Raw genomic sequence first — 12,866 nt, 5'->3', positions numbered from 1 at the left:
AGTGTCTCTCCTCTATTTGCCTATCATTTAGCCTTCTAATTTTATATGTTTCTATGATACTTACCATGATGTTTACTTTTGTCTGATTTATTCTGCCTCTGTCCGCCAGAATATAAGCTTCCTGAGGATAAACTTTTTGTATATCCATTTCACCAATTAAAAAGTCTGCCAACATTCTTAGCTCATGAAATAGCCCATGAGACATCTGAAATAGGTGATTACCTGATAACTGAATTCGAATTTGATGTATAAGTCCATTAAGGTATGAGAAGGAGTTAGTCCTGTCCCCTGAATAACCAATTCATTGACAGAGCAGAGCCTCTGAGCTCATATCTTCTGCCTCCTGGCTCAGCACCACTGCCATTGCACCACCCTTCATCTGTGCTCTAATACTCAATGATGCTCCATACGAAGCAACTATTGAGAGATTTAATCTTTCACCAGTGGCAAGCTCATATGTCCTCATTTTTTTCCACAGAACCAATTGAGTGAATGAATGTCACACAGAAATGCAAGTGTTTCGCAACTACTAATTCCAAAGGACATCAAAGACGGTCTTTTAAATTCTCTAGGAGAATTCCATTGAATTTAAATGATTTTATGCATAAATATTAATGGAATTGTGACTTTTATAGTAAAAAAAAAAAGTAAAGGTTAATGGCTATATCCGCTGTTTTTCCATTTCTCAAACACCAGGCAATCCAAAACCTAATATGCATATATACAAGTATGAGCAATTTGTCTAAAACATTATACTCTATTGCTATGATACTTCTTGTTTTCAATTAAGGTCAAAAGTCAGCTGAACAGCTTTATTTCTTCCAACAAAGATTTAAATTTTACTTAATTAGTGTGTTCCTGAAACCTCATTTTCTTGACAGAAGATGGTGCATTCATTTTCATTTCTGCCTGAAAGTTGCTACTTTCCAATTCATGGCACAGCCTAACAACCCATCCTCTTGCCTTTCAGATATACACACTCAACACTGCACTTTGCTGTGTGTGAAGATAAAAATGACAAGACTTAGAATCCTGGAGTCTCATCACCTAGCAGAAGAATTTTCAGCTTTTAACTGCCTCCTTCAGAAAGGCAGGTGGTCCCACTTAGTGCATGAGAATGTATGCCACTCGTTATTACTTTATAAGTCTTGATAACTTATTCAACTAAACATTTAAAGTGTTTTTTCAAAAAGAAGAAAAAATATGCTATATAGTATGTCCACTACAATGATTTTTTTTTTTAAGAAAAGATATTCTTTTTACCATTTTACCTGCTCAAGTCAGAACTTCACAGAAGCTCAAACAAAAACCCTGGTCATTACTCTTCATTGCTCCTTCCTCTCCAGGCCCAACATTCCACACAGAACTCTTGTAACCACTCCTGAATTATGGTCTTCTCTACATCAGCACCACCACTATGTAATATAGTCCAGTACCCCACCCTGTCATGGGATGTAGATTCTGAACAACTATAGCAACCTCCTATCTCTATCTCTGGCTCCATTGCTGCCTGTTCATTGTTCTAAGCAGCCAACGTAATCTTCCTAAAACATAATTATAATTAGGTTGCACCTGTCTTTAAATCTCTTGTATGGCCCTTGGCATAAGGATTACACTTCTGTGCATTGCTTAGGGAATCATTCACAATCTGGCATCTTGATTACCTCTCCAGATTCACTATTTCTACTTGCCCTCTATTCCGACTCTTCACTAGTATTGGATATCTCCTCTACTCTGTTTTTAAATTATCTTTAAGTAGTTGTACAAAGAGGTCTCAATTCAACATGTCTATTTATGATCACAATGCATCTTGATCAATGTCACCTCTTCCACCATCCTCCACCATCTCTCATGTTCTCACATCTCTCACCCTTTCATTCATGTTTCATGCAGCACACTCTTCCATTCATGTTCTCCTTACCCTTCTCTGAAGTGCATAACTCTCCAGGGCAAGGCTTTGCAACTCCATTTGGGTGAGGTGGAGGGCCCTGCTAGCTGTACTTCCACTGTCAGAGTACTAAGCAACAGCCTGCCCCCACACATGCAGACATCACAACAATCTTTAGAATATTGATGTGGAGTTCACATTTTGTTAGGAGTAGAGTTCTAATCTAAAGCCTCACCAATCACAGGAGCACTTAATTTTTTGAAGTGTGTAAACATGTTTCAGTATTTCAAAGGCACCATAGATAAATCTGTTTTGATGCAAATTTCCAATCTCCTCCTTTCCTTCCGGGTAAAAGTAATTATACAATTTTTTAAACTTTTTTAATATAAGTCTTATGCTAAATCTAATTGTGAAGGAAATTAAACTTTCAAATTTATATAACAAGTTTAGTTTACATTATTGGACTGGTAATTTCCCAGGGGAAAATGTTTTCCTTGGGCTGGCTTCATGAACTATGTAATATACTGAATTCCCCCTTCCCTCAGATTCTCCATCCAATATTCTTCAACAAATTGTCTACAAGTAAAACATCACCATTTAACTATTTTCTTAGATCATTCATAACTAGGAAATCTTCTCTTCAGAGATTATAGAATGCATTCCATGTAGAAAATGCATTCCTTTGCATTATCCATAATAATCCCTTGACGGGAAAACTACTTCAAATGGTGGGAAGGTACTGTTATCTAGTGTTTTCCCTTCTGAAGAATTTGGAGGGATTTGGAAATATCTACAGAGAAACACCTACAGCCATGAAGAAAGAAAAAGAAAAAATGAGGGGAGGAAAGGAAAGAGGAGAGAAGGGAAGGGACAGAAAGGAAAAGAAAGGGATTTTCTGCCTTAAAATATGAGATATGTGAGTTGGTGTTTACATAAATTCTTTCTTGAGTCATCCCATCTGCCCCATGACAGAGTAACCAATCCCCCATTACCTTCATATTACCCAGAACAGTGAAATTAAGGTAAAGTAAAAAAAAAAATTAAAGCCAGGAACTGAACCCAGATACATTAGCCTCACAGTGGAAAATTCTTTCTACCACAAGAACTTAGAAAAGTGAAGAGACTCTTTTGAGATACAAAGCTTTGTTTTTTGTTTTTTTTAAATGTCTCCTTGGAAAGACAAGAGTGTCCTCTTCCTCTCCTCCAGTAAGGAGGAAAGATTTTTTTTCTTAGATCCTGACTTTAAGTTTTCTATCTAATTACACTGAGATGTAATTTGATCTATAATTTAGGAATAAAATTGAAAAACAGAAGATTTACCATTATGTCTTATAGAGTTTCATATACTGGCAGAATGTTCAATTAGATTTAATCTGTGTTAATTAAGCTTTCTATTTTAACAGAGCTCTATATTAACAAATTTAGATCTGGAAAAAAATAAACACTAAATCAGCAGTGCCACTAAGATAGTTCAACAAGACAAATTCATCTTTGTTGCTCTTCCAATGTGCTCCATTGGTACCATAAAAGAAAATGCATCACACTTGAAATGTAGGTTAGAATTAATAACAGAGCACAGAGCCCATTATATAAAAGAGCCTTTTTTCAATTACTACCTCTAGGTACTTTTTTCAATGGTCTTTATATTTAAGTTTTCCATTTCACTTTATCTACCTACTTAAGCTATCCCTGGGAACTCAATTGGCTCTGTGACTTAGGGCGTTTCCAGATATTTTGCCAAGAAGTTCATTTCTAGTTTTAAAAAAATCACAATCTCCCAAATAATTCACCTCGGGCTGCTAGGTCCCCACCAGGTGAGCAATGCATGCCTTTGGCCAGAAAGAACTCTGCCACTGAATGAACTTCTCTGCCATTAATTCAATAATGACCTTGCCTGGGAGTAGCTGGAAGCCGAGCAGAAATTGGAAACAGTGATTCCCAAAACAGTAAAAGAAGTTTCTCTGGCTCCCAGCTTTGGAAAAATGTAGTAGGACGAACACATTCTGTGGGGGTACAGAATGGCTATGGAGGTTGTTGAGGTCTGCAGGGCTGTGTCCCACTATGTATCATCAGTGAAAGTGAGTTTGTACTGGAACCTCAACCGCACCAAAAGGCTCTGATGAACAGTCATCATTTTCTTTTAACCACCCAATCAAGAGAAAAATGACTGTTGTCTCATCCAGCAATTACTTTATACCTTATCTCCTTTTAATACCAAATTTCTACTTCAACATCATCATTAGCAGCAGCATCAACATCATCAACATCATCATCAACATCATCATCATCATCATCATCATCATCATCATCATCATCATCATCATCATCTTGTTTTACATCAACTTTCTATTGAGTATCAAGCCCCGTGCCAGGTGTATTACAAGCACCTCTAATCTTCTGGAAAGGTACGTGGTGCTGTTTATTTCAGTCTTCAAATTCCAAAACCTTTCCAACTATCACTATCCTCTATGGCCTCACCAATGGTTCATGTAGGGTAACATTGTCCTTATGGGAAGGTCAGTATATTCCAGGATAGTCTATGGAAACTAGCCACAAGGATTCTGAGCAGCTCTAACCAGAGCTGGAGAGAAAAACACTTTTGATCATTTAATATGTATTATTCAGTGAATGCTTCAACGTAAGGCAGACTCTCGCTATGCTATTTTCATATGTTTGGGTAAAGACAAAATAGGAAACACTCCAACCAGTCAAGACAAATACTATCTAGTTGTTCCAATGACCGTATTTTCTTTTCCATAGCACAATGAGAGCCCTAACTTTCTATTACTGGTCAATGCAATATGGTGCCTGTAATTCAGGACATTTCTAGACCTTGCCCTAAGCCTATCCAAAGAGACTATGACAAAACTGTCATTGCAGCAGAAGCAATACATTTGCCTCTCTCTTATTAGCAAATTTAGTTAATTAGCAAACAAATACAAATGTAATAACATAACTACATATGCACTTGTGTCTTTATATATGCTTATCCACACACACAAACTGCCCATTGGTTTAAAATGGGTCCCTCAAGATTAAAAATATTGAACCCATAAAAGATGACCAGAAAAACTTCAGTAAATTAAAAATTCTACAGATCTAATATTTGATGTCCTTGATTAGCAATAAAACCAATAACTTCCCATTCAGTAATTTTTTTAAATTTAATCACTATGCAATTTTTAATTCTTCTAGCTAGGGTCAAAGAGGAAGTAAAACTGAAACTAAGAACTACCAAAAGGAACTGAAAATGGAAACACTATACAGCATATAACAATGGCTGCAATAAAAAATAGTTATAAGAAAATATAAAATTTGCAATGATTCTACTTGAACAATAAATGGAGAACAATGAAAACAAATGAACTAAACATTTTTAAGGGGCTGGTAACAATGCCACTAAGAAAATCCAAAACTAAGTAAGATGAAGAAATCAATGATCCTGAAAAGAAAAACAGCAGACTGGTCAATGAAACTAAGAGCTGTTTCATTAAAAAGATCAATAGATTACACAATTTCAAGAGGAGTTAGACAGAAGAAAATATATATTTATTTCACATTAGAAATAGAAGTTAGCTAACTTCAAATATGAAATTTTTATTAAAAGTATGTAATGCTACTTGCAAAAAACCTACAAATCTCAGTAAAATTATAGTTTTCTAAAAGACACAAACTAATCTAAATAAGAGTTTCAAATTAAACAGAAATTATACTATAAAAAGAAATAGAAAATAAATATTCAATAACAAAAATTTCCTCAGCATCTCCCAAAATATATTAGCAGCCCAACTGCTAGATGTATTTTTCAGAATGAATATTTTCTTACTAAAGTGTGTTCAATACTTTCCCATTCATATTTACATATCATTTTTAAATTGAATTATTTTCAGGCTAGTTCTATTAGGTATGATCAATAATTTTAACCCAGTCCCAAGCATTCAGCAATTTCCAGATATAGGCCATATATTTCAGGCTCACACCTAAAGTCCTACTCAATGGAGAAAAGCTAAAAGCTTTTCACTGATCTTCTTCTACTCAGTATAGTGAGTCATGAGAGATGAAAAATAAATAGAAAGAGAGAGAGAGAGATTTGAAAGGAAAAAATTAAATTGCCCCTGATTGTAGATGACATGATTTAAAAATGAACTGTTAGAATTAACTCACTAAAGTCTCAAGATAAAAACTCAGCAACTACAAAAATTAGTAGTGTAGATATGCATTAACAGCAAACTCATCAAAGAAGAAATTAAGGAAATAATTCCATTTACGATCATTAGAAAAGAACAAATTCTTAGTAATAAGTTTAACCAACAAAGTGAAAAAATCTCTACTCTGAAAATTATAATACATTGATGAAATAAATTTGAGAAGATACAAACAAATAGGGAAATATCTCATACTCAATACTAGTAAAATGTCCATAATGCTATTGATAGAAAGAAGAAAGTATGCAAAAAAAAAAAAAAACAGAAATGAGAACCTGAAAATAAATCGATGTATTCATGGGCAACTGATATTTAACAGGAATACCAGGAACACACAATGGAGAAAGGACAGTGTTTTCATTAAGTGAGGTTGATAAAAGTGGAGATTTACATGTAGATAAAGTAAAATTAGACCCCTATCTTATAGGTGAAAAACAACTCAAAATAGGCTAAAGGACTGCCTATGGAAATCCTGGAAGACATGATAGGAAAGGCCATGTGGCATTGATCTGAACAGTGCCTCTTTCTAAAATTACCTCAGAAGCACAGGAAACAAACACAAAAATACACAGTTGCTGCCACAAATAACACATACATATATACATCATGAATATATATAGTGTGCAGGGGGGAGGGAGAGAGATAGCAAGGGGAGGGAGAGTCCTGGGGCTTGAACTCAGGATCTGGGCACTGTTCCTCAGCATTTTTTTTTTGGCTCAAGACTAGTGCTCAAATACTACTTGAGCCACATCTCCATTTCTGCCTTTTTGGTAATTTATTGAAGAGTCTCACAGAATTTCCTGCCCAGCCTGGCTTCTATCTATGATCCTCAGATCTTAGCATCCTGAGAAGCTAGGATTCCAGACATGAGCCACTGGCACTGGGCTCTTGACGATATGTTTTTTGTAAAGCTTTGGCAAGAGTTTATTTTAGTATTACAGAGCTAAAGCATGGAGACATGCAAAAAGAAAAGAAACAACTCCTGTTCCAGGTGTAGAGAATGGAAGTTAAAGATTTTTAGATATTATACTTAATAGCTATTATACTTATTAGATAAAAAGAACATGGCAAAAACATGAGGCCTGCCTGCTGTCATCATCCTTAAATCAAGCAAGACCTTTCATGTATTTTTATTCTCCATTAGTATGATAATGAAACAACACAAGCATTGCTAGTATAAATTTTGGAATTTGAGAGAAAAGATTTTCAACATTTTCAAATTATAAATTTTATAATTAACCATTCAAAGCAGGTTAAAAAAGTAAATTCATGGGCTGGGGATATAGCCTAGTGGCAAGAGTGCCTGCCTCGGATACACGAGGCCCTAGGTTCGATTCCCCAGCACCACATATACAGAAAACGGCCAGAAGCGGCGCTGTGGCTCAAGTGGCAGAGTGCTAGCCTTGAGCGGGAAGAAGCCAGGGATGGTGCTCAGGCCCTGAGTCCAAGGCCCAGGACTGGCCAAAAAAAAAAAAAGTAAATTCATGGCATATGGTATTAAATCAGTAAATATTTGCTTTAAACAATCCACATTTAAAAAATCAGCTAGAAGTATTACCACAACTGGAATGAAAACAACAAGGAGACAACTACAAACCAGTATCACTCATATGAGTACAGACCTTCACAATATAGTTTCAATACAAATCCAGTAATACAGAGTATTTTGCACAGCATAGCCATGCGTTATTTATCCCAGGAATACAGCTTGGTTTCACATTCAAAAATAAATTTGTTTAATACAACACAGTAATTAGATATAGAATAAAAACAACATAATCATCCTAATAGATGGAGAAATAGAATGTAAAAACAATAACACTCCTTTATAATAAGACACTGAATAATAAGGAATAGAAGGGAACACATAGAACCTGACAAAGAATAGCCACCAAAAGAAATCCTTCAACCTGGTTCAGCGCTCCATGACCTCACAGTTAATACATATGCTTCCTGGTAAAAGCTGAAAGCTTTCTCCTTATGATCAATAATGTTGCCTTTCACTAATTCTATTTAAGATCATACTTATTCAAGGTAATTAGGCAAGAAAATTAAATAAAGACATCCAGATAAGAAGGAAGAAATGACCTCTATTTAAAGACAAGGTCATCTCATATGCAAAATCCTTAGAAATCCAAGGGGGGACAGGGAATCTATCATAACTAGTAAATAAGCTTAGCATAGATGCAAAAATGTAAAATCAATACACAAAAATGCAATTGCTTTTCTATGCAATAGTTATGAGTTATAAAATTAAGAAGACAATGCCTTGTGAAATAGCACCAAAAATACCTAGGAATATATTTAAAGCCATGAAAAAAATCATACTATGAAAATGAAAAACTTGAATAAATTAATAAAGGACTAAGTAAATAAAAGGATAACTCATATTCACACATTGGAGGGGAAGTCTATAAGGGAAACAGAAATTTTCTAAAACTGATTGTCATAATGAATGTATAATTTTGTGAATAACCTAAAACTATGAATACATAGAAATAATAAAATCAAGAATTTTATAATACCTATCATGTTTCTAATATGTCAACACATATTTACTTATGTTGGTTATAAGTTATAAAATCAGGATCACACATGAGAGAACCTCAAAAGGAACCAGGCTGATGATCTACCCATCAGAGGCCCACATTCTCTGTTACTGAACCAAGAAGAGCCCCAAATCCTTTGTCATCTTATTATACACCTGGCCACATGACCATGCCCAGTGTCTGCAGGACAATTTTATCCATTAACTCCTGGTATCATTATAAAGAGGCAAAAAGAACCTGAATGATGGAGGATCCTTACTTGCTACAGATGGCTGAGATCCAAGATTTGCAGTTCAAATCCAGCCAAGGCAGACAGAAAAATCCACAAGACTCTTTATCTCCAACTAACCAGCAATATTGATAGAGCACCAAAATTGAATAAAAAGCTAAGCAAAAGTGAGAGGCAAATCCTACTATGTACCACAAAAATGCAGGTGGTGGGCAGAGGGGAAGCAGAGGCATGACCCAATGGGTAAAATACCTGCTAGAGGTTTCTCCAGAAATATTGTCAACATAGCAGCATAAAGAAAATTTCTAGCAAAAATTTTAAATTGCTTTTTAGGCTATGTAATAATCATTACTCAGAACTCCATTAGTAGGGTGATCTTTCTCAAACTTAAAATCCACTGTGTCAAGCACCCTTGATCAAGATGCATTGTACTCACAAAGAGATATGTTGAATTGAAACACTGTTGTACAACTATGTAAAGATAATAAAAATTAAGAAAAAAATTATTACCATTTAGAATCTAAATTAGAGCAACCACTCTAGAAATATGCATAGATATTCCTCCCAAAAATATACTACCCTTAGGTCGATATTGGGAGGAATGGAAACCAGTATCTATCTAATAGAGATAGTGCCATACCCAGGTGTTTATGGAAGCACTAGTCGCAATGGCTGAGCTTTGGAATCAGCCTAGCTGCCCAACATCAGATAAATAGGTAAAGGCAATGTGGTACAAACACACCATGGAATATTACTTTGACCCCAAGGAAGAATGAAATTATGTTCTTTACAGCGAAAAGGGTGGAAATGAAGAAATCCTATTAAGTGAAAGCCACACTGTAAAAAAAAAAAAAATGTGGTATGTTATCTCTCAGAATTTTCTTTACATGGAAAGCATAAATAAAAGGGAGACTACCTGAGGTGGGGGGGGGGGGTAACTAGTGGGCTAAGAAAAGGTGAGGAGTAAGAAGACAATTGAACCATATTTTATGTATGAAAAGTTCCTAATGCAAAAGGATCCTTCTTAAAATCCCAGCATCCTGTTTCAGCAATGGTGTCCCCATTCCTCCCATCCCGCTCCACCTGTCAAACATCATCTCATGTTTTCTTCCTTATACAACCATCGTTCCTTTAGGCCCTCTCCTGGATGGGACATCCCTAAATAGAAGTGACCCTGCCTACCTTATTTCCTGAAAACAACTCAGCATGATATCTATAATGTATTATGGTATTTATTCTTCCATACCCCCTTCTAGCTTAGGTGATCCTTAGAGGAAAAATTCAGAATTATTCACTTTAACATAGTAGTTTCCACTGAAGCACACAATACATGGCTACTATTGAAGGTGGTTAAATAAAACTAACTTACTTAATGACCTAAGTATGGTAGATAGAATATGTTTTATAGGTACAAAGTCACCCCCAAGACAGGTGAAAATACTCTCATGAGTTGACCTTGAAGAACAAACATAATGCCACCTTCCTCAAAGTAAATTCACTCTCTCTCATTCTCTCCTCTTCTTCTCCTTCTCCTCCTTCTTCTTCTTTCTGCAGTTTGTACTCAACTGCGTGCATACTAGGGAGGGGTTTGTTCTACCACCTGAGTCATGTTCCAGCCTCTTCTTTTTTTTTTTGCTTTAGCTGTTTTTCAGATAGTTCTCATGTTTTTGTCCAGGGCTGACCTCAGACCACAATCCTCCTAAATTACAGAAATGTGCCATGCCATACTTGGCTTGTTCTTTAAGATGCAATCTCACTAACCTTTTGGCCTACATTGGCCTCAAACAACAATTCTTCCAATTTGAGCCACTAGAGTAACTAGACTGCAAGCACAATGTTTGTTCATCCCCTCCAAAAAAAAAAAAAAAAAAAGATAACTTCTTACTGCAATGTGAAATCGTTAATGTAGTTAGCAAAAACAACATTTTGGGTAGCTAAAAATTTTCATTGAGCTCCCACCTTAACTCAGGGTATGTTGCACAGTCTAAGAAGATTTTCAAGAATAAAATGTCCTTTCTTACCTGTGTTCCAGTTCTCGAATGGACAGTATCACTCCTGACGTCGATGGCTTCTGTTGCACAGTGGCCAAAAACGTGAAGTCACTCTTATTCCGGAACAACTGAACTAACTTCTCACTCACATGAGGGGCAGCATGGATTTCTCTGTCTATATCTAAGAATCAAAAACAAGGAGGGCAGTGGTAAGACAGAGGAGGAGAAGGTGAAGGAAAAGGAGAAAGGAAGATAAAACATACAGGAGGAAAGAGAGAGGGAACAGGAAAAGGGAGGGAGAAAAGATCACTGTTACAAATGCATGCTCAAGGATCCACATTGCCTTTTTTTCATGTTTCCACCTCTTATTGTGAACTTTGATTTTCAGGTGTCATTCACCACTCCATACAGCCACAGTCTTTTCAGTGAAAAACCCAGAAATACTATCTCTGTCACATTGTCTCCTTATCACTTTGACAAGTTCATAATTAGCCAGTGATTTTATGACATGAATTGGGATGGGACACTGAGCAAGTCAACCTGTTACAAACTGATTAGGCAGCTGTAAGTAACGTGAGATAAACAGGGTCCTAAAATGCAGAGAAACTTGGGCCTCCTAGAACTCATAGCCACACAGCAGCCATCACTCTTAATTTCTCATGAACTTGGTTTCCGTCTCCCCACTATACATCTCAAATAGCTCTCTTTGCCTTGTACCTGGTAGTGATTACTAGCCAGACAGCTCTGCCTTTGCTTAAAGAATAAATATAAGACATACTCATGATCCGTAAGCATGCCTGGAATTTCTCTATAAACATACAATGGATTACTTTCCTCATGAAATATGTATTAAAGTTGAAACCAATTCAAGCAGGTCTAGAAGTATGTGAGTCCAGCTAATCCTGCTCCTGGATAGATGTTGCTCTCTCTCTAAAATCAGCATAAGAGACATCTATCACTTCATGCCCAGACTCCTCCTTCATCATGATTAGCAGAATGCTATCTCAGTATTTCACACTACATTTACTGGCATCAGAAAGGAGAACCAAAAGAACAAAGTTAGAGAAGGCTAGTCAAAGGATGCTGAAGGACCATCAAGGTGTGTGGCAGCATCCTCTTGCATGCTGACCATGTCTTCTGACTGCCTGATAACAACTTGATTATTCCTCTAAGGCTAAGTAAGGAGATTGTGAAGAATCATATAGACTGTCAAAGGCTGCACTACCCAAGCAACAATGCAAACTCAAGATAACAAATTCAAAGAATCTTAGCCCAAAAAGATGCATGTATTCTTGGAGTCAGTCTCCTCTGCAAATAGCAGTAATGACCTGGATGATGTCACAGAGCTCCCAGCTAAGCCCACTATTCTATGAATTGCTCCTTCACCTGAAAATTCACAACACTTGCTTCTCTGTCCAAAGAGAGGCCTGCCCTGCATTACTGCAAAGTGGCATACAGTCACCTTTGTCAAAGAATGCAGTCATTATAGACAACATATACATGTAGAAATGGAACTAGGTCAACTGAGGAAGTGAGTGGGGTTGGGAGAGATGGAGGAGAATAATGAGAAAGGGAGACACTGATCAATATCACTATACTCACAAACTAATATGTTGAATTGAATCCGTTGTACAACCACTTAAGGATAATTTTAAAAACAGACTTCTATTTCTTGTCAGTCATGGGGCTTGAACTCAGGGCCTGAGCACTGTCCCTGAGCCTCTTTGTGGTCAAGGCTACAACTCTACCACTTGAATACCACTTCTGACTTTTGAGTGGTTAACTGGAGATAAAAGTCTCACAGGGACTTTTCTGTGTGGGCTGGCTTCAAACTGTGATCCTCAGATTTCAGACTCCTGAGTAGCTAGGATTACAGGCATGAGCCACAGGCATCTAGCCTACGAAATACATTTTTTAAAAAAGACTGAAATAAGAGATAGTCACACTGAGCTAGGCATGGTAGTTCACACTTGTAATCCCAGCTACTTAGGAGGTTGAGGCTGG

General features: G+C 36.5%; 1 protein-coding gene across 3 annotated transcripts in view; it reads right to left on the bottom strand.

The window, feature by feature from the left end:
* The window catches only part of Nell1 (neural EGFL like 1), a 782,009-nt gene that overhangs the window by 695,796 nt on the left and 73,347 nt on the right, over positions 1-12,866 (bottom strand). For all 3 annotated transcript variants that reach the window (XM_048360824.1, XM_048360826.1, XM_048360825.1), the window contains exon 3: positions 10,893-11,043. In XM_048360824.1, the coding sequence (XP_048216781.1) occupies positions 10,893-11,043 (151 nt within the window). The remainder of the gene's footprint in view (positions 1-10,892; positions 11,044-12,866) is intronic.

Source organism: Perognathus longimembris, chromosome 13 (assembly GCF_023159225.1).
Source record: "Perognathus longimembris pacificus isolate PPM17 chromosome 13, ASM2315922v1, whole genome shotgun sequence".
NCBI classification, from domain to species: domain Eukaryota; kingdom Metazoa; phylum Chordata; class Mammalia; order Rodentia; family Heteromyidae; genus Perognathus; species Perognathus longimembris.
The sequence above is the reverse complement of the archived record's forward strand: the minus strand, read 5'-3'. Positions and strand labels throughout refer to the sequence as shown.